A 26,008-nucleotide genomic window follows, 5' to 3' on the forward strand; every position below is an offset into this window, starting at 1 on the left:
AACTTCCCCATATCTCGCGAGCTCTCGCGTGATTTTTATCGAGCTCTTTAAGATGTCGTCTAGCTATTTAATCTCAATGCTTGTTGCACTAGAAAGTGATCTCCAGATTAAAACGGCGTGCGCTAAGAATCATTAGCAACGAAAGTGAAAGAAGCAGAACACAAACGAGCAACTGTTTACCTAACTTTAATGAAAAATGGAGGAAATAATTCCATTGACTGGAATAAGGCATCCATTAGGAATACCGGTGTGACTTTGATCGCGTGATTGCGAAGACTGCAAAAGTGAAAAATCTTTTCGTGACAGGGTTTAAGAATTTTTTTTAAAAGTCTGCCCTTGTGCGCCACAAGATATCTGGAGAACACATTATAACCCATGACATTCTTTCACGATAAAGAAATCAGTAAATTTGCCGAGACAACGCGTTATTTGGATTACAAAGTCAGGGGGTCATTGCAGATTTTGTTGGGTTTTTTATAACTTCGCTGCAATAAAAGAAAGATCTTAAATTCAAGTGTAACTTATTAGTAAGGAGATGAATCATTAGCCTCCTTGATTTTCGGATAAATATGTTCTAGGATGAAGTCCAATGAAACCGTTGATAGTACATATTTCATGACAGGCAATAAATTAACTGCCGTTTGGTTAAAAAGATTTAATTGGCTTATATGTAATGTGTTGGTCTACAATACTGCTACGAAAACATTATAAGGAGACTGTTAAAAGTACGAATTTAAACTAAAAGGAAAATGAACTAATACAATTATTCTTTGAATGGACAATGCATTTGTTTGTGCATGTCGGTTTATTTTTATGTTGAGAGAGAGAGAAAGAGAGAGAGAGAGAGGGGTATGTTGTGTGTGTGTGTGTGTGTATGTTGTGCAAGTTGCAATATCCTATTTCAAGCTGAAAAACTACCGGTCAGATGAAAATTATTTAGTACATTTTTGACCCCCAATTTTACATACCTGGGGGACCACTTAGTTCTGATAACAGAGGAAAGATCTTGAAGTTTCCTCGATCATTGTGTCCATCTGTAGACACGGTGAATGAATCATTTCGCATTCTGTCGGCAAATATTAATATAGTATTGGCCGCCATTTCATTAACGACAACAGTTCTTTCTGATCAACCACATTCAAAATGTTTCGTACTGCCCGAGTCACTAAATAAAATGGCAGCGATTACAGAAAGTATTTGTGTCGGCATTTTTCTTGGCTTTATAAATTCGAACTCGTAATTGCATTCTTTACGAAACCATTATGAGCTTTATTTTTTATTTTGAATAGCTTTCAATAATATTCAGTTGTCTTTCCAAAGCCATGATTTTTTGATTATTTTTCTTCTCCAAATTCAAAAACAAAAGCTTGAGAACACAGAATTTTAAAGAAGACATTGCTAATGTAGACTAGCAGATCTAGGCCGCCTCGGAACACACACGTGATTGAAATTTAAACAAGCGTGCATGCGCAAGGTTAAAAATTCATGCTCGCCTGTCGGTCATAGCACATGTTATGCCATGCAGAATTTTTATCCCCAGTCATGTGGATTTTCAACGCTAAATGCGGGACGGTATGCATGTATTAAATACGATTCATGCAACACCCATTCCACACAAGATCGCTATGACCTATATTTCCAGGATTAGGTTAAGATTTTTTCATGACCACAGGGGTTGTTTTTTTTTTATTTTATATTTTTTATACCTCCTGTAGACAACCTGTTAAAACATCATCAAACTTAATGAGGGGTGCATTTTTATTAGTATTACACCTTCATCACAAAAGTAGATCACTACGATCAAGCATTTCATGCTTAACTCCTCAAACTAGTGGACTGCATTTCAGTTATAACTAGGCCTATACAACAAAAGACAGTAATTGTTGCCAATACTTTACGTTTACCATGGTGTCAACACTGGACGTCAAATCATTATCAACTTTAACTTAGGACGATTGGGCATTATACAATTTCCGGTGCAAACAGTGACAACACTGATATGACTTTCAGTTTCTTCGGAGTAAGAATATTTCTCCAGATGGTGGCCATACTGAAGCTCATATGCGCTCCACTTACGATCAACTAGACATCATAAGAAGTCTTCTGGTGAAAGTAAAACGTTGATATGATGAGCCATCAAATTCAATGAGAAGATTCTCCAACATGCCATTATGGCGACCATACTGGAGGACGGAACTGCACCATTTTCATTTACGACCAACTAGACATCATAACAAGTCTTTCAGTGAAAACACCATACCGATATGATCATGCATTTAGGAAAAGTAGTTACAAGATTTTCAAGATGGCTCCCGAGGCATTCAGTTTGACCTATTGCCACTTGTCAATCATGCTGATCAATTTACCAATCAAAGAGCGTAAATTAGACACTTCCAGGCATTGCTTTCGTCCGCCATTTTCCTCTGACAAGCTCCTTGTGGCAATAATAAATTGATTATGATAAGTATTTTCAAATTTTGCAATGATGTGCTGATTTCTCCATCGATAACGGCGAAAAGAAGTCGGTGGGAGCCTTGTTAACGCTGACAGTCGATACCCATGTCGTCAAAATGGAGCAATTAGATTTATTCCTTTCCCGAAACACAGACAAAGCTTCGATGGATAAAGACCTTTTGTAGTCGCGTATACGATCAGCTGAATATCGAAACAATTGATGGCAATTACAACATGTTTGTTGGCATAAACGTATGTAGAAAGCATGTCCCGCCGATGGCTTGAAGACAAAAAAGATGTTAAAATTGAAAAATATATGTAAAAATAAATGTTTCTAGAATATGGGTGGAGAACCAAATAACTTTCGAGTTTTTATGTATTTTATTTTTCTTGTATAGGATGGACTGAACCCAAAATTATTATTTTAAAGTTTGAAAATCTACATTTTAATGTTTAATTGTCCCAAAAATAATAATGCATCGTCTCGATCTTTCAAACACTTGAGTGACTCTTTACTTATTCATTTGGCTGAAGGAGGAGTGGGGATACAAAAATGTAATAATAAAGAAATACCAATACAGTGGTTTCAGATAATTATCGTCCGATATATTAAGCATGTATTTATATGTTAACATCAACAGACATCACTGATCCAATTTCAGTCTGATGAACACAGTAGAACTTTAAAATTATTATGTACAACAGTATACTTCTAAACAGTAATTATTTACGATTGTATTATTAATTTGTATTTCATCTACTTCCAAGACAGCATAAAGATAAGTCAGATAAAATTAATAAGGATGAGATTATATATTAAATACATACGCATCTTTTGCAGCGAATTTCCATTTACAAGAATGCGTTCTCGGGCAGCTTTAAAATTGATTTTTATTATTTACTGAAATAAAACACTTAGGTTATTACTATACGAACTTTAACTACAAATATAAATATTGTCTACTGCAGTATAATTTATGCAACTTTGCAATTTTACAATTTCAAGAATAATATAAATTAACTGTATTAAAAAAAAAATCACTAAAACTGATACATTTATTTGCCTAATACTACATGTTTGTCGGAGGTTAACAGATCGTCATGGTAGGTGGAGCTATCTACATCTACCATCTCACGCAAGGTCAAAAAGACAGTAGAGGGAACTATTCTGATTTACGACTAACATGACACCAAATGAAGTCCTACAGTGACAACCTCATGCTGGTATAACTATACATTCACAGCAAGTAGCGATGACAAGATTTTCAAGATATTAGATATCAGATCTGCATCTAGCTACGATATCGTAGCCTCGACGTGATCCAGGTTACCAACTGTTCCCACATCATGCAATGGAGTAAATACAAATATTCAGAGAAATTGAGTAATACTATACTCCTTAAGCAGAGTCATATTTTGAAGGAAGTTGAGCTTATGATGGAGTTATTAAGCCAATACAGGATATATTAGTATGGTTACTCTGCGCCATGAAATATAACGCGAGATTCTAGCGCTCTCTCGTTCTCCAAGTATGATTTGCTATACCATATTTGGACATTGCACACTATGTTATTCAATGCATGCCATTTACTAAGTTTACGTTTCCAAACAGAATTCAATGTCCTGATATGGCACATGAAGAAAAATAACGAGGCTAAAAAAGAACTAGTTAATAGATAAATTAATAATACGGAAGATCCAAAAGAATATATCATATGGTGATGGTAGACGATATTTTACACATATTTCTACATGATATTCAGTAATTCTGGTATTAAATAAAGGACCACTTAATTTATTTTTGAATATGTTGTTATGTATATTAAATTTATTCCGTGTGCTTGATCTTTGTCCATGACTGACATAGATCTGGCATGTACCTGCTCTTTGTCTTGTAAGTAAGCTAAAGATAAGTTGTTTACCTGGGTTCGAGTTCCACACCTAGATTACCAACTCAAGAGATTCCAGAAATCTGCTTAAAGGCTGATGTAATCTTCCATTAATATGACTGATTTTTTTTTCTTCTTCATAAAAGGTTATTATCATATGGTTCAAATGAGGATGTATATAAGGTTGTTTATAAAATAATTCCAATTTTTATGAACCGACTGCGTTTTCTACGTTTTGATTGGATGTAAACAGGTCACGTCATACTGATCTCGATTTTTTTTTTACACATCGATACATTCTGCGGACTATTTTTGGGTTCACTGTTTTGAGATCATCTGATGTGTAAGTTTTATCTATATCAACGCCTTACACTCTCATAATAACAAGATCCCACCACCCATTCCTGTGATTTCCAATAAAAAAAAAGGACAAGCCACAGATTAAAATAGACCAGTAGAAGTTAAAACAATGTAATTGCACAGACCTTCCTGGACTCCAACACTCGTCCCTTTTGCCGAAGAAGGTATATGGCGCGCTTTAGAAACCAATCTTCGGAAATTATTGCATTTCACCTCGACAACAAGTTACGGCAGCGGTTATTAAAGGTCAGGGTCATATGTCAACCAAGGGATATCACTAATAATGGAACCGAATTTGCTTTTGAAAGATCGAAATGCGTAAAAAAAATGACGACTTTGCTAATACACGTGCAATACGCAATCGTAATTTTCGAGAAAAAAAAAAGAAATTATTCCTGGTTTAGCAGCAACAACCATTTTTATATACATAAAAATAATGATCATAACAATACATCACTGTCGTTATTCGCTATGACATTCTGCCCCGTAGCGCTATATAAAGAATCGATGAATCTTGGCTAGTGAAGATATGGCTATGTATTATATCCCAGGTAAGTGGTTAATGAAAGAAAACTTCCATGTACATAAAAGTGAATGTTTTGTTGATTAAATCTGCTAACCTGATGTTAGAATGGAAGTAAATTGGAATTAACAGGATTAATGATCATGGTTGGGTATTTATCGATGTGTAAATTTTACCTAATCATTCGCAAAGTTTACATAAAGTCCTTCAGACTTTATTTACTTTGTGAATGATTAAGTAAAATTTACACATCGATAAATACCCAACCGTGATCATTTAATCAAATAATGATTTACTCCTATTTTAACATCAGTCTTTAGTTATAATTTGAGAGGATTTGTTTGTTTTCATTGTTCATACGAATTACAAAAAGTGCTTGACGATTTTTGGACTAAGTATTATTTTGGAATTATTGTGAATTCTTTCAAAGATATTATCGATTATACCACTGTCTTACATAAAGACTAATGGCACATCAGCTCATCCAAGACTATTTGCAAATCAGCGCATTCAATATTAGAATTCATGTGTAACAATAAAAATTTGGACTCGTGATACAACTTTTAGGAATGTTTGGGATTTAATTCAAACTACTGCATGTTCCTTTGAAATATTCACTTTCTTTTCCAAAGAAAGAAATTATTTGTTGAATTTTGCCAAGTTTGTATTTTTTCTTCTTGTTTTTCTGATACATGGTTAAAGACCAAAGATTCGTAACAATGTATGGGATAGCTTCACATTTTGTGACAATACGTCGAAAAAGAGACGTGTTGAAAAAGCGCCAGGAATGAAACACGCCCGGTTGCTCCATTTACACATATAAGCTAGTTTATTACCCCATTCACATAGCAGGGGTATTAATTTTATTGCTAATCGGTACAGTTTTGATTTAGACCCAACCAGCCATTACAAGAAGTTTTCTGGTTAATATAACCTAGTGTCAATAAATGTTTACGTTCAAGACCAGTAGTAATAACAAGATGTTCACCGCTTACATTATGTACGCCGCTAAAAAGAAACAAATACAAGGAAGCGACTGAACTACGTGCTATCGTCTCTTAGCTGTTTGACCGATAAACCTGGAAACAGCCCGCTTAGTTGCGTCATAACAGCGCGTGACTACTCGGGCGGCATGCAGTTCGTGAAATTTTACAACTGATAACTTATCCAATCCGTGTACTGATATTTTACTAGCTAGAATTTCTCAAGTTCAAGAATCAACAATGACCTGCATAAACAAGAATACAGCTCAAACCCAACCCATACATGACTGGAATATATTTTACATAATGCACTTCCCCTGCGGCTGCCTATCCCACCAAAATTAAAACTTCCTCCCAAAGCATGCACTTAACATAGCGGGGCCATCACATTTTTGGAGAACTAATACTTGTATGCATTATAACTGTTTACCAAGTGGTACGTTTAAGTCGTAGTTAATGAATGCTCGAGCAACAACTGACAGCCGGAAATGCCTGAAAGAGCACCGCTCTCTCCCCTCTCTCAATTCAAACACAGCGTAAAAAAAAATTCAGTCATTATCATCTTTAACACAAGTGTGTGGAGAATGTATAGACATTCGTAATAAGTAACTCGGCATTACTTACATTCAAATGCGAATTCGGCATGTGGCGATTCATCCACACATATAACGACAGTCCGTGATGCCATTATTCCGCGTCCCAATACGGCTTCTATCCTGGCTGCTATGCCGTTTATAGCTAGACTGGCTTCGACACCCAGTGTTGTTTACAAGACCGAAACTGTATGAGGAGAATTCCTAAACCCGACTGTTCACAATCAACCATGCATAGTTCTCAAAAGCGCTCACTCGGTAAAATCGATTGTGCACCTACTTGGTGTTGACCTTGAACTATTCGAAATAGATTGGGTTGCGAAATATCAGTTGTATTTCACCGATTCCAAAATAGAGATTGATTATCAAATAAGAGCAGACTAGCAACTGAGTTCCCTTTTGAGCAACTTAATTACCTTGTATCATTAACCGTGTGTCTGCCTTGTAAGATATATAGACTCTATTAAACGCTCTTTACATATTTCATCGTGCACTATATTGCCCACAAATTGAGTTGACTACCGTATTTGTTCAAGTTTACAAGTATGTATATAATGGTGTGTATTTATGCTTTTGTATGTGTGGTGTCCGGACAATTCAGAGACGGAGATTTCTGAAAATGGACAATTTGGAGATGGGACAATTCACACATAAAAACATGATAAACGATTTGATTTGTTAGAAACGCCTATGAGTTAAGTTGCACGACAACCGCTCAGGTGGCCTAGTGGTTAGAGCGCCAGCCTTGGATGCGGGAGGCGGCATATTCCAACCCCGGAGGAGCCATACCAAAGACTTATTAAAATGGTTGTTGTTGTTGTTCTAGGGTGTAACGCCATTTTTCATCACATGATAGGCTATACATGGCGACCAGTATAACTGGTGGAGGAAGTACCTTGAAAAACCCAGGGAAGAACCACCGACCCACGAAAAATTACTGGTAGGCTTTCCCACGTACCCAAGCTAGCCGAGCCTCGGACTCGGACTCGGACTCGGACTCGAACCCACTATAAAAATGGTACTAACAGATGCCTCGCTAGGCGCTCAGCATTAAGAGGCTAGTTTTAGGACTGGTTGGCTTGGGGTCGGAATGATGTGACTGGGTGGGACATCGTGCTAGACGTATGCGGCATGTTCCCTAGTGCTAGGCATCACTATAAAAAGCCACACTGAAGATATCGTAGCGATATGACTGAAATTTTTTTAAAGCTACGTTAAAAATAAAAAAGATTTTCTTAAGCTTTTACTTGCAAAATTCGTACCTGATTACTGGCATTTCACTAACGAGAATTGCATCTCTCTCTCTCTCTCTCTCTCTCTCTCTCTCTCCTGCTTCATCATGTAGGCAGACACGGTAACTGGCTAGGGCAGAGATTTTCTTAAGCTTTTACTTGCAAAATTCGTACCTGATTACTGGCATTTCACTAACGAGAATTGCATCTCTCGCTCTCTCTCTCTTTCTCTCTCTGTCTCTCTGTCTCTCTCTCCTGCTTCATCATGTAGGCAGACAAGGTAACTGGCTAGGGCAGAGAACATTCAGGCAGCAGCAAATTTTAAATTATGAAAATCTGGATTCGTTTAAAAAAATGTAGATAATATTTTTAAATTGTATATTATTTAAAGGCGTACGAGTTTACGAGTTGTTGAAGGATCCTGCTTCAAGGCTTTATTTTGGGACGGGTGCTGCATCTATGATAGTGGCAACTATGACGGTGCCTGGATATAGCAAAATCAAAAATATATCACACACACACACAGAGACAGACAGACAGAAAGACAGACAGACAGACAGGCAGACAGATAGGCATGCATGCATGCATACATACATGCATACATACATACATACACTATCTCCGTTAATCACAAATAATACCTATGTTTCATTCAATATGACTAATAGGTCAAGGTATGTTTAGCCCGATATGTTATGGGCCATTGTATTGTTATTGTTGTGATTGTCATCATCTTCGTCGCCGTCCTTTGTAAGTAACTTGCAGGTGTCTCATTATATTTTTACTGATTTATTATCTACCTCCCATAAAATTGTAGCTTACGCAAAAGTTTTTCTTAAACGTACGAAATGTTCATGCTGATATCTTTGCGAATCACACTTACGAAATAGCAGACGATTTCTTATGCTGAAACTTAAGAAGTTTGCATGTGTAAGCTTACGTTGCGTTGTGAAACGTGGCCCAGCTTTATAGCTTCTTCGTTCAAGATTCTTCTTTCATATGCTATACACATAAATGTTGATAAAAAATCAATTCCTTAAATCGTGTTTTGATATGTGAGTCTTATATTTTTATTATTTTGCATCTCTGAATTCATCGCTAACGATCTCCGAAATGTCCGATCTCCGAATTGTCTATTCTCTGAATTGTCCATTCTCCGAAATGTATGTCTCTGAATGGCCTGTCTTCAAATTGTCCACCCCAATTTGCCCATCTATCATTTTCCCTCCAACCGTATGTATGAATATGCATGAGTATCGGTGCATCTGTGTGTGTGTGTGTGTGTGTGTGTGTGTGTGTGTTTATATTGGTATGCATATATATATTTTTTTTATCTATTAGAATCCAGTATACTACAATTAATTTAATTGTCTTGGAATGCCATTTGAAAAGTTCAGAAATAAAAATTGGTTCATGTAATTGTATTTAAGTATTTATGTATCTGTGTGTGACCCATTCCCCCATGTCTCTTTACCTTTATTATATTTCTGTATATATGCTCCGAGCAAACGAGTGATCCTCGGCACTCGCCTTTACAGGACAATCACACGTCTTACTTCTGTCCAGGTGAGTTCTAGTCTTGGCTCAGCCAATATAGGTGTGTGAGATAGCTGACAGTAGTTTCCCGTTGGTCGGTGGTTCTTTCTGGGTTCTTCCCGATCGCCTATTCCACTAAATATATACTGACCACCAGTTATAACCTTTCAAGTGCTAACAAACTGGCGTAAACCATACAAACAATTATATTTTTTTTATTTAGTACCTCAGACAATGATTGGATCAGTATAGTTCTTATACTCTTTCAAGTTTCATTTCAATTTTCTTTCCAAGTTTCTCTTCTGCGTGAAATATTTTGGCTTGTATTTACTACAAGAAGTCTATTCTTAAGTTGTAGAAACGTTTTCGTACCCTTTTGTTTTTCTAATATTTGCAATCAAATATGGTATTTTTAAAAATAAAAATCACATACCCCTCCCCCCCCCCGCCAAAAAAAAGGTTCTAATAAATCGTACAGGTCCTCAATTAGCTTAAAACATGGTAAACTCGCAATGAATGAAAATTCAATTTCTTTAAGGCCCATGGACTGCTTTATGAAATTAACTTCAGTACAAGAAATTATTTTCGTACAGACTGTTTTGAAACGAGTACTTTATACCTCAATTTAGGCAACCGAAAATACTTTAATTAAATAAATACACCCAGTTGGTGTATACCTGAAAGGTGTGGGTTCCGTTCCATTCCCACAGTCAGTTCAGTACAGATCGGTGACCATGGTGTATCACTGGGCAAGGCACGGTCTAACCATACAAGTGTTGCTGTCACAACCAAACCAAACCATTGATTATTCATTTGGCTGGTTATGAGGAGACAAAGAAAACACTCGCCAAGAATTAGTGAAGGATTCAATTACATTGATAACCACTGCAAGAAGTAAAGCTAATGATACCAATAAAGCCATAATATCGCGACACTAGTGCTGAGTCTAATCGAATTCATCGTCATTTTCTATCTCTTTTTTTTTTAGGGGGTGAAAGGGTGCGTGTGTGTGGAGCGAGGGTAAGCTGGGTAAATTCCTAGTTGTCGGATACACGGACAATACCCCAATTACAGCCATGAAAAGGGGTTTTCCTGTCCAAAATTCGCCGCTGAACTTTATTTTATCAACGATATATATATATATATATATATATATATATATATATATATATATATATATATATATATATATATAACAAATATTAACAGATGGGAATTGTGACAATTGCCTTGCAGTTTTGTTTTATCAAACGTATAAACGTCTGCAATTTTTAAAACTTTTAAAAGAATATGAATTCATGAGTGAAGCCTACGATTTTCATATTGGAGAGTTGACTCGTGAGCAAGATAACCAAGGTTTAATGTATCACATAATTTGCTGTAATTTTGTATACACCTTTTGCATGCATGAAAAACGACATTAGCAAATGATTTGACATCGTCGCTTACCACGGGCGACAATCCGCTACGAGTCTTATGGATGAATGCGCGCAACGGATTGTCGCCCCTAGCTAACGACGCTGTATTTTTAATATTTTAACAGAAAGAATTTGCTTAGTGGTTTTTTATGTCAGCTTAATTTTTGCAGTTTAAAGTGAACTGTTTTGGAATGACTTTTCATCGATATCATCCCGCAGATTGTTGAAGATAGTCACGTGATTTCCTACCCCAATGAAACATTGTGCTATGTTTAATGAGTACATATAGTTTAGCATAAACTTATCAGGTACTGAATCTTAATAAAGAACAATGATTGGATCAGTATAGATTTTTGGAACTCCTCCACAAAAGGTAAAAAGCACAATGAAACCCACAAAATCGTAGATAGGAACATATAGCTACCTAAGGGTACCTATTTAGAACAGAAGACTATAAACAGGATAATAACTGGAAAAAATAAACTAGCAAGCAGTTTTGGAAGGTTTATAGGACCCAAACCAGCAACCATTAACTGCTTTAACTGCCACACCACGTATTCAATATATGCCCAAGATATCAACCCGCTATAAAAATATTTATCAAAAACCAAAAAGAGATTGGATCACCACACACATACCCAGAGTTACTTATGGACTCTAATAAAAATAAACAATCAGCATATTAAAATAGAAATAAATTCATAGACTCAGCAGGACTTAGGAACAAAATATAATTACTATACCCACAAAACCAAAAGACCCAGTAACTAAATAAATAAATTTAGAAGCCCCCATATAAAACCCATAACATATTCAATTTTACACAAAACATTAATAAATAATTCACTTATGAAGCACCCATCAAAAACTAAGGAAACCGCAAAATCGAATGTCCTAGATGTCCTTAACGAACCTAGTAATCAGCTACGACTCCGGTCCTAGATGTCCTTAACGAACCGTGTAAATAACATTCAATCTCTAAAAACATGAATAAATAAATAACTTAAAGAGGCAATATCAAAAAACTTATAAATAACATAACGTAGGAAGTACACCATAAACACATCGACTAGTAATACCATAATAACCTTGAAAATCTCTCTTCATACATGATTTCTACTAACAACCTCTATAAACAGAATAGAACACCCCCCTTTTTAGAACGTTTTGAAAACAGAAAAAAAGCAAGAAACACCAGGCAAATGCAACAAGAAACCAGCGATGTGAAGCAACCAGGACCGTTCCCGAGCTCTCCTTCCTACTAATGACAGCCAACCATTCAACTGTAAGGGATCTTTATGGACCCACAGATTGGGGCCAAACTATCAGGGTTCCTTGAACCCATAAAAGCCTGGGGGAGGTGGCACCATTCCCTTCCCCAGGAACAACTAGCAGACTGCGGTGCAGTCAGAAAAAAGAGTGCGCACGCCACTATAATTAAACTCAACAACAACAACAATAAAGAACAACGTAATATATCCCCGATTGACGTCTCATATGATATAAGACTTTAGTGTTGATTATGTGTATGACAGGTTTTCGTGTATGTAACTATTGTTCCAACACTACAGCCTGATTTAAATCAGAACTTCATTGCCATTCGCATTTCTATGAAGTCATTTCTCCTTGCTTCCTTCCACCCGGTGCGAATTGCTGAATCATACTTACTATGAGTTCAGACATGATCAAATAATCTAAAAATGTATTTTTTGTTTTAAAAAAAAACTGTAATTTACTGCAACACATTAGCTCAACCCAATCCTACCGCTCTTTTAAGTCATTGATAGGTATATGCTCAGTTTATGAAAAAGGGGTCCTTTTACGAAAAGGGATATGGGTGTTTTAGCTGAAGAGTGAATTTAATTTTCTAAGCTTCAGTTCTGGAGAAAGTTCGGTAAATAATATAAAGCGAATATTTTTTTCTCCAGCGTCAATACATGATATATTTCAACTTGTGATACCAAAAACGATATACTTTAACTTGTGGCCTCGTTAAATTATCATTTTTGCACATATGATGAAATATACCCCGTATAAGTGTATGAAAAGAAACTGTTCTCTATTTCATTTATGCATGGCAATCTTGCAGATCTTCAGACTTTATCACTACCTCACTGAGTACATAACAAAGGTACGCATAGCTGGCTTTTCAAAATACATTCTTCCACGTCTAAGCCGCATATAATATATATGTTTACAATTGTTGCTTATACATAAAATGTATTGATGAGCTTCAGGCTATAGACTGTGTCTTTTGTCAGTAAGAAGAAAGAAAAAAGAATAAGTAACACCTGTAGGCAACATTCAGCAATATCTGCAGGCAACAGTCATTTGTAGAGACCTTACCAGGCTCTGCTGGCGTAGATCTCTCTAAGCCACGCGAATGTCTGGTTAAACGAGACCAGCATTAACTTAAAAATTTACCACCAAAACCTATAGAGATATCAAAAGTTCGTGTTCCAAGAGCTCGAGTTGAAGCGAGCCAAGTAGTGCAGCTCATTGGTAATCATATCTGGATGCTACATCTCCACGTATTAAAAAGTCATACCGGCATATAGTAGAGGTTACCTCGCTTTGGTCAGAGTTTCCTCTTAACTTTACCACCACTTGTTACATTTTTAGACAAATAGGTGAGGATCCGAAGTCAGAGCACATCCTTTTGAATAGTTCGAATTCGCGGAATCTTGGCGACAGCGGCTTTAGTTCGTCGCTTTACGCAAGGGCATTCGGATCTTTCACTGCTATTTCTGTAAGACTAAAATAGGCCTCAGATATATGTCGGTGCAGTAATTTTTATGAAAAACATATCTTTTTCACTGGTACACTCTCTTCAAGCAAGAAACTCCAATATATTAGGATTACATTGGATATTTCTGTAATTTAATTGAATGTAAGATGACCGAGATGATGCGAATGTAAACATTAGTTCGATCACTCGTAATATATCATCAAATCCTTGTTTCTTAAGTAGTCAAGGTGGTCCGATTGGAAAGCATCGATATACATTCGAATTATGATACGTAGGATTGACCTCTAAACTGCGAATGACACAAAGGCTTAGTCTAGCTTGTAAGCATATTTCCGGCATAAAATTGATAAACACATTATTTATATTCGTAAATATAACCATTCGAGCATAATTTATAACTTGAATAACCTAATATATAAGCTGATTAAGAAATATTTACGAACATGTTCGTATCTACGATGCTGTATTGCATGATCACATGATCGCTAAATCTTGTGGTTTCTTATTCGAATGCAGTCGCTTTAATTTTCTGGCAATTTCCTTTCACTGGTTTGTTTGTATCGCATGTATGTATGACCTTTGACGTCACATAAAATGAAGGATTTTGGATCACATCAACAAACATGTGTGACTAGTGGCCAAGTAATGCACCCAGTTTGTAAACAGTGTATTGTTTGCTCCATTGATGACGTATTAATGAGACGAAATAAGCTCTATATTTTATGTCTGAAGAAAAATCATTTTCCTATGACGTTCAAGCAGATAGAACAACAATAGGGCCTCCTGATGCTGCTTTGCCCTGTAGTAAGAGGTTATTGTATGTTGCTACCACGTAATTTCGACAAATTCCAAATTTTCGATACGGAATGTGCTCTGGCATCCCACCCAATATTACTGTCCAAATATCTAACACGGGATGGCCAAGGTCAGACGAAACTCTGACTCACCTTGGATCTGTAAGTCCCTTGTTAAATGACGTAAGTTGGTGAATTTTATATCTGCAGTTAAATGCACTGACGTTATCAGCAGAGTTCCTAGGTCTCAGACATAAACCGTTAGAAGCGGTCTTTGAGGTATCTTTGTGACAGATTCAGCCAGATGAGAATGTAACTATATTCAAACAATTATAAACCAGCTCATATATCATATGGCTCGTGGAACTCTCAGAAACAATACAGATTTCAGACTGAGACAATGCTACTCGTAGAATTAAAGCACATATTTATTCGAAATTAAAGGATTGCTAAACTGTGAATCATGTTATTACACGACTATATTTTAGTTAAAAGCGATGTCGGTGATTGCCGATAGTATTCATTCAACCACGGAGATGCTGAGGGCTCCGTACCAAACTTGCACTTCCATATATATATTGTTTGTTGCTTTTTTAGAGACAGCTTCCTGTGTTTTTCTCAGTTATAAAAAATACACTGAGAAGGACTCTTTCTCAGGTCTGTATGTGTGATCCCACTTGTGTCACCGAATGTCACAACTACGACTCTAGCTACACACAGCGCACTCAAACCAACTGTTTTTTTTTTCTTACTGTCTGTGGGATGTATTTATTTAATGCATTGATTTCAAGTGTATTTTGCATCAATAAGCTGATGACGTATATCGTCGCAAACAATAATATAAATGCTAAGAAGAAACGCACATTTTTGTGACGTAAATGTGTTCGTTTATAAGATTTCTTTTATCGGTTTTTGTTTTGAATTTCCATTCAAACTATCAACATGATTTGGTCGATAAAATCCTCATATGGCAATTTTCACTCAAAACTATGTTCTGCCATTTATATCAGGAGTTATTATCGTCTTTACCGACCACAACAGCACGCACACTGAAACACAGTCACACACGCAACATGATTTAGCTAACAAGGAAAACAGACCCGATAATGTTAGCAGGAAAAGTAAAACTGTATTACTGTTTGGCCAGTTGACAGTTAGAGCTGGAATTTTCTCATTTCCTAAGCATTTGTTTTTTTTTAAAAAGGCTTGATTAAACCCAGATTAAATTTACAGAAAATTCAGAGAACGTTAAATTTACACCCAATCACAGCATCCTTTTCATCGTATTACTGTGCTGTATGCCAGATGAGGAGACACCATGTCTATAAGTCAAGTAGTAATGCCTCCCTGATTCTGACATAAGGTGATGGATCATTTCCTTTGCATCCAGAATCGTAAACTGAACTATCAATGAGCCTATGTTTTCAGAGATTTGAATTCTGGCACCTTCTTTGTGTCTGGTATGGTTCTGCTTCTGTCGTGTGTTATATGTTGTGTGTCCGTAAGAAATTGCTATTTTAAACATGTTCTAAAAAACTACCATGCACATTTTGACCACATATGGTTTAGTGTACCCTGCACGAAGACCTTTCAAATTTACACATATGATACTGATTAGCCATCAAATGTTGCTTTCTTTTTTAAATTTGAAAAGATTTAAGATTACTACTTCTAAAACATCAACCAAAAGAATTCGGCAATACTGGATGAAAAGCATTCTGGTTTAGAGGCATTCATTTTTATATGTAATATGCCACTGTGCGAAGAATATGGTCGTTATTAATTAAAAAGAAAAACTTTTAAATGACTTCTACTCAAAAACTGCAAATATAATTTGACCAAATTTGACGGAAAACACCAGGACTTGACTGAGTTTATATTGGTACAAATGATGCCGATCCGCCACAAAAAGCTGGCCACTGTTACGAAAGATTTGAAACTTTTATCTGATATATTGGAAAGAGATTTTAAAAAGTAACTCAGAGCAAAATTATCCAAATTTGACCAATCCTGCTTAGATGGCTTTCGGTTTGGTAAAAACGATGCCCACACACCATCAGATTTCCGTTCCAACAGATAAAAGCTGTTCATACACTTCCTCGAAAGAACACACACACACACACACACACACAAACACACACTGCTCGGCAGATTTTTTTCCAGATATGACAGAAATCATCGTGGCATAAAGAGCTCCCAAAATTATAAAAGTGATGCCCATCCGCCATCAGAAAAAGCCGTTGTTTCTAAAATTAGACAAACCTTTAAATGGCGCCTCATAAACTGCTTAGTTGGATAAAAGGACATTTTATGTAAAGCATTTGGAAGTCGCCATTAAACATTGCTCCCTACAGTATTTATATTTTCAAGTGTTACTTATTATAAATGAATGATAGATTTGATAAGTGTGTATGCGTATGAATGGGTATCACACAGGGGCGAATCTCTCTCTCTCTCTCTCTCTCTCTCTCACTCACACACACACACACACACACACACACACACACGATATTTTAATGACTTTCATTGGAACGGTTTAATGCATACTAAAAACTTTAATTGTGTTTTATAAATGCAATGATTGTAACCGTTTACATAGAGATCTTGCCCAAAAGTAAAGTCGAGCCATTTATATTTCATAAAGACGTGTTCACAAAGTCATGTCCTTTACTATGGAATGCATACATTTCAAATTTGTTAGAAACATATAAAGAATATGCCAGAAATCCTTTACTGTGGAATGCATACATTTCAAATTTGTTAGAAACATATAAAGAATATGCCAGAAATCCTTTACTATGCCAGAAATCCTTTACTGTGGAACGCATACATTTCAAATTTCTTAGAAACATAAAAAGAATATGCCAGAAATCCTTTACTGTGGAACGCATACATTTCAAATTTCTTAGAAACATATAAAGAATATGCCAGAAATCCTTTGCTGTGGAACGCATACATTTCAAATTTCTTAGAAACATATAAAGAATATACCAGAAATCCTTTGCTGTGGAACGCATACATTTCAAATTTCTTAGAAACATATAAAGAATATACCAGAAATCCTTTGCTGTGGAACGCATACATTTCAAATTTCTTAGAAACATATAAAGAATATGCCAGAAATCCTTTACTATGGAACGCATACATTTCAAATTTCTTAGAAACATATAAAGAATATGCCAGAAATCCTTTGCTGTGGAACGCATACATTTCAAATTTCTTAGAAACATATAAAGAATATGCCAGAAATCCTTTGCTATGGAACGCATACATTTCAAATTTCTTAGAAACATATAAAGAATATGCCAGAAGTCCTTTGGTATGGAACGCATACATTTCAAATTTGTTAGAAACATATAAAGAATATGCCAGAAATCCTTTGTTATGGAACGCATACATTTCAAATTTCTTAGAAACATATAAAGAATATGCCAGAAATCCTTTGCTATGGAACGCATACATTTAAAATTTCTTAGAAACATATAAAGAATATGCCAGAAATCCTTTGCTATGGAACGCATACATTTCAAATTTCTTAGAAACATATAAAGAATATGCCAGAAATCCTTTGCTATGGAATGCATACATTTCAAATTTCTTAGAAACATATAAAGAATATGCCAGAAATCCTTTGCTATGGAATGCATACATTTCAAATTTCTTAGAAACATATAAAGAATATGCCAGAAATCCTTTGCTATGGAACGCATACATTTCAAATTTGTTAGAAACATATAAAGAATATGCCAGAAATCCTTTACTATGGAACGCATACTTTTGAAATTTCTTAGAAATATATAAAGAATATGCCAGAAATCCTTTACTATGGAACGCATACATTTCAAATTTCTTAGAAACATATAAAGAATATGCCAGAAATCCTTTACTATGGAACGCATACATTTCAAATTTCTTAGAAACATATAAAGAATATGCCAGAAATTATTTATAAGCACTTCTTTTAGATGTATAATTTAAAAAATGAACGTCAGATGACACAAAAGTTCACGTAATCTACATTTATAGATATTATCTTTTTTTTAATATAAAATATGGTAATATTTAAGTATAATAAAATACTTTAACTGAAACGTAAATGGCCACTACTCGGTTCTATACATTGCGAAATATTTTCAATGTAACGTCCTGGTCCATAAAGTATATATCAAACATGTGGACTTATATAGATAAAAGTCAAATTTTCAGCTTGAAAAAGTGGTGACATCGTCTTTGATTTCTATAAATAGAGTACTAGGATATCTGAATACATATTTTCATATTCCACCGACGATGGTCATTACCGCAGAGCTACGGACTCCATGCAGGACGACGATGGTCATTACCGCAGAGCTACGGACTCCATGCAGGAGCGCCCGCAGAATTAGTTCGTGATTATAATGTAAAAGCTGATAAGATAAATTAAGTTGCTTTTAGTTTATGTCTTCCTTGCACGTTGCATGTATTATGATTCCTTCAGCAGGCAATTATTCTGAATGAATTTCGTTTGCTTTAGATTCCTGTTTTCAATATTTTTCTTTTGTTACATAAAGGACCTTAAAAACCAGCGTTTAACAAAACCATCCAAGCCAGCAAAGTAGAGCCTGGCATTCACTCTCATATATTAGGATCCATAACCGTTTGCTTGTGTAGCGTAACTGTCATGGTGTAGGATTCCGTGTATATTTTCAAGGTTGTCTGGTCTATACTTTATTTATAGTGCATGCAGTGAATGGGTTTAATTTCTGTAGAAACATATATTTATATTGTGTTCTTGGAAAGAAAAATTATGTTTTATATGTAAAACATTACTGCAGCTCATTATCTTAATATAGATGATGATTTTAATATCTTTTAAAATTATCAACCGAAGGGATGAATTCAAAATTTTCTTCTTCCAGGCTTTAGTCAACTTAGAATATCTAATACACCGACGAATTTGACTTTTATAAATACCATTTCAAACCAGATTTTCACATATTTTGACTTAATAAAAATACTGCGGTAACTTAACTCAAACTTGATAAATTAAAACAAAACAAATCTGTATTGCACAAACATAATGACTGGTATCGCAGAAATGGAGGTTATTTTGTAAACTTATGTAACTAACATCTACCGCTCACAAATAACTATAGTTTTGACGAGTATGACATGTAAATAGCAAAGGGAGGTGTAGCAGGTGCAAGTGCACTCGTATGGGTTCATCAAATTCAATTTGCAAAAGTTTGTACCCAAAATAGCTGAACAACACAAGTAATTGGCATAGTTAATGACGTAAACTGTCAAAGGTCTTTTTCTTACGGGATTCCCTTCAGACTACACAACTAATGAGTCTTAACCGTACTGGATCCTTTGTTTACAGGATTCCCTTCAGACTTTACAACTAATGAGTCTTAACTGTCCTGGGTCCTTTGCTTACAGAATTCCCTTCAGACTTTACAACTAATGAGTCTTAACCGTAATGGATCCTTTGCTTACAGGATTCCCTTCAGACTTCATAACTAATGAATCTTAATGTTTAGAGTCCGTTGCTTACACAATTCCTTTCAATTCAGACTTCACAAGTAGTGAGTCTGAACTGTTTATGGTCATGTGCTAATAGAATTCCCTTCAGATTTCACAACTAGTGAGTCTTAATTGTCTAGGGTCCTTTGCTTACAGAATTTCATTCAGACTTCACAACTAATGAGTCTTAACTGTCTTGGGTCCTTTGCTAACAGACTTCCTTTCAAATTTTATCGCATTTCTTAATTTGAATTTAGAGATGAAGACAATTTCATTAATATGGACATAAATGAACCCAAAAGACCCACCTCCCCAATTAAACTTTGTATTTCGAACCCAGTCTAAACAGAATTGTACTTCATGTCCTAGAATTTTGTGCAGATGTATATGTTAGATTTTCACCCTGTATCGAACACTTTCTGACATACTTTATAATTTTAAAGAAATGAAAAGGTGAGTAATATTCTGAGCTAAATGTGCTTTTCAATTTCTATCAGCAGCTTCTTTTTTAATTTGTCTCAAATACTTATTTAAAACGTGTTAAATGAAAGGGCGTATTATTTAAAAAGAAAACAAATGAGTTTGGTTTTTCTTTTCAAGAGAGTGTTTTTCTATCATTAATATTGGCAAATCATGGACGATTCTATGGATCTCGTCCTCTTTATTTGACGTAACATAAAAAGACACTACTTACAAATTTTGCATTGGAGAGTGATATTTTACTGAAGTCAAAAACCATAATTTTGCATCTACTATAGATCAGGTATAACTAAGAAAAACTATAATCTCTCCGCTAGATCTCGTTTATCAATCCCAGCCCCGATTTCATCTTTCTCATCATATTTATATACACAGAGAGACTGCGTCCTCTATCTGGTGTATAGTTCAAATCCACTATAAAAATGTGTACATTGACGTTCCAGGATTTTGTGTTACACTGCTAACATATATACCTTCACATTGCAGCAAAAGTCTCAAATCCTAGGACGAAAAGAACTTGATTAAATTACTGTATGCATTCTTCATCCTAATAAGGTTGGTGTTCTTCCATACATAAACACAGATTTTCCCTGAGCATCTTGGAGCCGTGTCTTTGTAGAGTTGAACAATTGGATTATGATCACTCTCGGAACCAACAGGCGGCAGTGGTTAGCACTTAATTCTTACGCATGTGTGACTGGTACAAAGAAGATCAAAGATACAATTTCGCACGGTTGGGAAGTCGACAAACTATTTCATTTATGTGGATAAAAACGAAAATGAAACTATGATCTAATCCTTACCCGAAAAGTGTAGAACGAATGATTTTATTTAACACCTTGAAATAAGTAAAATGAGTAGTCCGGAAAGTCATATGTTGCTATGTTGCTCTCTCTCTCTCTTTCTCTCTATCTCTCTGTCAGTGATGTAAGGCAGGAAGCAGAATGCATTCTGACAATAACATATACTGGCACGGATTGATAAAGCTCTCTTAAAACAACCTCATAAAGGAGGCAAATTAAATAATAATATTAAAACTGTTTTGCTTCTTAAGTATTCGTGCATAAGCGCAATTGATTAGGTTTCATTAGTAACACCTTCTCGCTAATATAAACATGCAAGAACTCCAACTGAAATACTTGGAGCACAACAGATTGATTACTGAGAATCGGCATGGGATAAATATTTCAGTGAGAGGTTTAAGAGTGTCAGGTTAGTAGATACTGTTAGAAAGTAGATGATTAAAATCCAGGTCCAGAATTCGAGACAATTTCCCATCTCGTTCAATAAATATATTCATCTCACTGGCTGCTATCTAAACCTTCGAAACAAGATCAGATTTAATTAGACATAAGACACTACAAAGAAAGAAAAGTTTCAATCTCTGTTAAATCTTTGCAACAACTCTAAGAGATGAATAAACTATTGCAAACGCAGAGATGCCACTATTATCAATCCCAGATGACCTATAAAACCTTTTAGTTTGTCAGCTTGCGACGAATCTTTTCTTCTGTCATGAATGTTTTAATTTTATTTAATAAAAAATGAAATAGTTAAAATCACGTATGTGTCTGATGAAAGGAGATTTATTGCATCTTCTGTATATGCTGTAAGTGATAGTGTAGATGATTATATCATAGTCTGTATAGTTAATAAATAATCTATGCAGATGCGGTTTGGCATTACGTGAGGAAAGACGTAAGAAACACATTTTTCATTTCGCTATCCACGTACTATTAATCATTTGACCCCTTTGCTGATATATCCCACATAAAAGTCAATATCTCAGGAAAGCGAAGGAATCGAGAAAATGACTTTATCAAACACTAAGCCATTCAAAGTTTTATTTATTCTTCTCTAATCTGTTATGGAAAATGACACATACAGTTCATTAAATAATCATTTCATCGTATGGACAGCAATTTAAAGTGTAAACAACAATTTGCCGGTAACTGTCAGTAGCCGTTCGTATTTACTTCGATCGAGTCGGAAACTGTCAGCAGCCGTTTGTAATTACTCATATGGAGGTTAATATTTCATCTCTTGAGTGAAATATTCCATTTTAACTTAGGAGATTTTAAACGTACTGGTACCATTAATCAGTATTATGTTGACATTATCCGTGAAAAACAAACGAGGAATGGTGATATTTGACGCGATGTTTCGTCGTAAAAGACTGATAATGATGAATTAACATGATTTGTTCGTGGAAATTAACAAAAGGAGAGAACAAACGACTGTTTGGCTTTCCGCACACTTTAAACCAGACAAAACAACATGCGATATGGAATATATCCGGATAAAATTCATTTTTGTTTCCAAAAGTATCTTAATATGAATTTATTTTGTTCTGAAACTTTTATGTATGTTTGTATTCCGTTCAGTTAATTTGACACTTCCATGGTCGTGTCCAAATGGGTCCACAAGAGTTTTGTTACGTTGTGAGACTAACACCAGTGTTTTCACAAATATAGATAATGAATTGTCGACAACAAAGATTTTAGTAATGATGCTAATTGGTATAAATGTTGAAGCTTAAGCGGTATAAAGCAAATTGCTCTGCAAAGTAGTTTCTATTTGCTCATTCAAAACTATGGTTGACAAGATACAACTGTAGGAGTTTTCAGATGCAGATCATAGAAAATCAGATGAGCAGAATGTGACAATAGCGGGCTGATTGCTCTGCGAATTCAAACAAGAGAAGAAAATTTTTTTTACTGCGTGATAAATAGAAAATAAAAGTTCAAGTCCATTACCAAATAACAAGATGTAGCATGCCGGGAGTTGTTCAACCTCGTGTATGCTACGCGTGAGTCCTTTACATCTGCATATCTTTTGAAGTATTGTATATCTGCAAGATGAATTAAAAGAATAGGAAACAATTTGCAGCCTGACTGTAATATCGAATCTTCGAAACATGAAGCGTGTATGAAATTACAGACGTTGTATTTACCCCTTAGTTCTGATATGTTAGCAATAATGGTCCTGATGCTGTGGAAAGACAGGATGACTTAGTTAACTCGTATGGAACTCAAAATTGTACTATGCATAATTCGAGGGCAAATCATATTTGATGGTGTACGTATTTAACTATGGAATTTTGGTAAATTGAAACATTAATGCTCCGATATTTGAGGTTTAATGATGAAAAAATACAAACCTAACAAAAGACTAGGTATTAGTACTTCTTTCAGCTTCAGTATGCAGTCAAACCAGAATTGTTTCTGACGAGGTTGTGAAATTACTCAGTGCTTTGCTTCAATCAACAGGAAGGCATTCAGCTAAATAATTATATCGGTATTTTTCGAGCCGATATTCTTCATCAAGGCCTGACTCGCGACCTTCAGCAATGCAAATGGACAACAGACAGCAGAGTATTAAAAATCGGTTGACAACGAATATTATAACCTCTATGTACGCCTGCTGTAGATTGTGTAAAAAGTAATTTGAAATTGCTTGTGACTAATGTAATAGTTTTCATATATTTAAATTGTGTTTATTTTGTATCTGTTACCGGTGTTTTGATGGGGAGCGGGGCGGTAAAGAATATGTATATGGAAAAAGTCCTTACTCATATTTTTGGAAAAACATATCCTTGCTCTGATTTGTAGCTGACAAACATAAATTATCCTGAGGCAAAATGAAAGATATTCTGGTTTTGGAAGAAAATTCCAATCACCTACCCTCCTCCATAATTAAAAGGTCTATCAATGTCGGTGAAACACACACACACACACACACACACACACACACACACACACACACACACACACACGACCACTCACTTAAATAATTGGAACCATAAATTCCTAAACAGCAACTATCACAGGAAATGAGTCACCGCGGGCGTAACCTTTTGTGAATCTGCTTCCAACTATAATTTAGACTAACCTGACTTTCGTTTATCTTCTTCCTGCTATTCTTTACATTAAACACCATGGGGAATGTTCAGACGATTGCGTATTACTTAACCAAAACGGTCCTCAAACATAAGTTCTGATTTCTATCAGATATAGTTGAGTGAAGTTCGAAATATTTAAATTATATTCAATTACTGCATCGATTCTGTCATACAAATGCCACGCTGCACATCCTGTGTTTGACATTAATTGATGAATGCATTGTCCTCTTATAATTGCCTCAGCGACGGAACTCTGAAAGCCGTTAAAACAGACAGACTTAGACTTCATGGAGTTCTGGGGTTTCAAGGTGTGTTTATAGAATTCTAATTTGCTTCGATTAAGCTAAAATATATTGATAATATGTTCTACCCTGGTGTATTAGAATGTTACAATCAGGTTACAGCATTTACATTTAGAAATAGTATGCCTGTCTTGCAAATAAAGTATGCTGATGGGAGATAGTAGGCAAATGTTATTCTATAACACTTTCGATATCAGAGTGAAACTTTATCATTTTGTAAATAACAATTTCAGAAAATGATCCTAATGCAGCTTAAAACGAAAGATTACAATGAAAGACGTATTTAATAAATTCAATACATAAACCTTTATAAATTACAAAATACAGGTGTTATGATATAATTGGCCATACATTGCATTATGTGGACTGGTAGCCAAACGTTTGGTACTTTAGCATAAATAATATACAAATGATCATCTCCAGTTTTCAGAAGACGTGACTACCCAAATCCATGTAACTCTGCGATAAATAATTATGGATTTCATTCAAACAAGCAACAACAAATGACCGTGATATTAGAACTGATATCGATCCGAACTTTTCTGCCAATTCTTACGTATCAAGCCATTGTTTTAATAAAGGCAACAGGTCTGAAACGTAGGTCGAAACTGAATTTGAATCACGTTTATATCCCGTCATTTAAAAACAAGTCCGTCTTGAATGAATTCTTACCATGTAGATAATACAAAATGGCCCTTCTCGAGTGAATTCCTGCCATACAGATTGTCAGAATTATATAGTGTAGTACTATTTTTAATATCGTAAAAGAGAAAAGTCATTGATTTTGATAACATGGCTTCGTATATACATTCACAGTTTATACATGAAAATTAAATAAGTAAATCAGTTAATTGGTACACATTTAACGAATCTTATGATAAGACTATTTCTTTCCTTCTTAAACGTGGAAACACCAACATTACACTAGATTTCCTTCTTACAACTGCACTATGATGCACACAATAATATATCGCATAGCCGCATAGCTTTGAATTTATTTACGTCTTCATTTGACTGTAAGCTAAACGTGACTGCATTCTTGTTACTTTAATGTGCTTTTGTTCACCTTTCAAATACTGTTATTAGTGCCAATAATCAATTATTTTAATGTGATGGCACCATCACGTTTCCAAGAAATGATATCATTTAATTGCTGTTTTGGGGTTTAATGCCATTTTTGAGCACACGATAGGCTACACATGGCAGCCAGTATAACTGGTTGGGGAAGAACATGGGAAAATCCAGGTAAGAATCACCGACCCACCGGAAGCAACTAGCAAGTTTTCTCG

At 35.3% G+C, this 26,008-nt stretch overlaps 1 protein-coding gene across 2 annotated transcripts in view; it reads right to left on the reverse strand.

Annotated features, from left to right (window-relative positions):
* The window catches only part of LOC149787511 (uncharacterized), a 144,533-nt gene that overhangs the window by 24,469 nt on the left and 94,056 nt on the right, over positions 1–26,008 (reverse strand). The window contains exon 1 of one of the 2 annotated variants that reach the window (XM_089973634.1): positions 6,834–6,996. The exons of the other annotated variant lie outside the window; for it this stretch is intronic. Within the exon in view, the coding sequence (XP_089829760.1) occupies positions 6,834–6,897 (64 nt within the window). The 5' untranslated portion in view covers positions 6,898–6,996. Of the gene's footprint in view, positions 1–6,833; positions 6,997–26,008 lie in introns of those variants that run through there. 2 annotated transcript variants of the gene reach the window in all.

Source organism: Sinohyriopsis cumingii, chromosome 11 (genome assembly GCF_028554795.1).
Source record: "Sinohyriopsis cumingii isolate HCF-2022 chromosome 11, ASM2855479v2, whole genome shotgun sequence".
In the NCBI taxonomy this organism is placed as follows: domain Eukaryota; kingdom Metazoa; phylum Mollusca; class Bivalvia; order Unionida; family Unionidae; genus Sinohyriopsis; species Sinohyriopsis cumingii.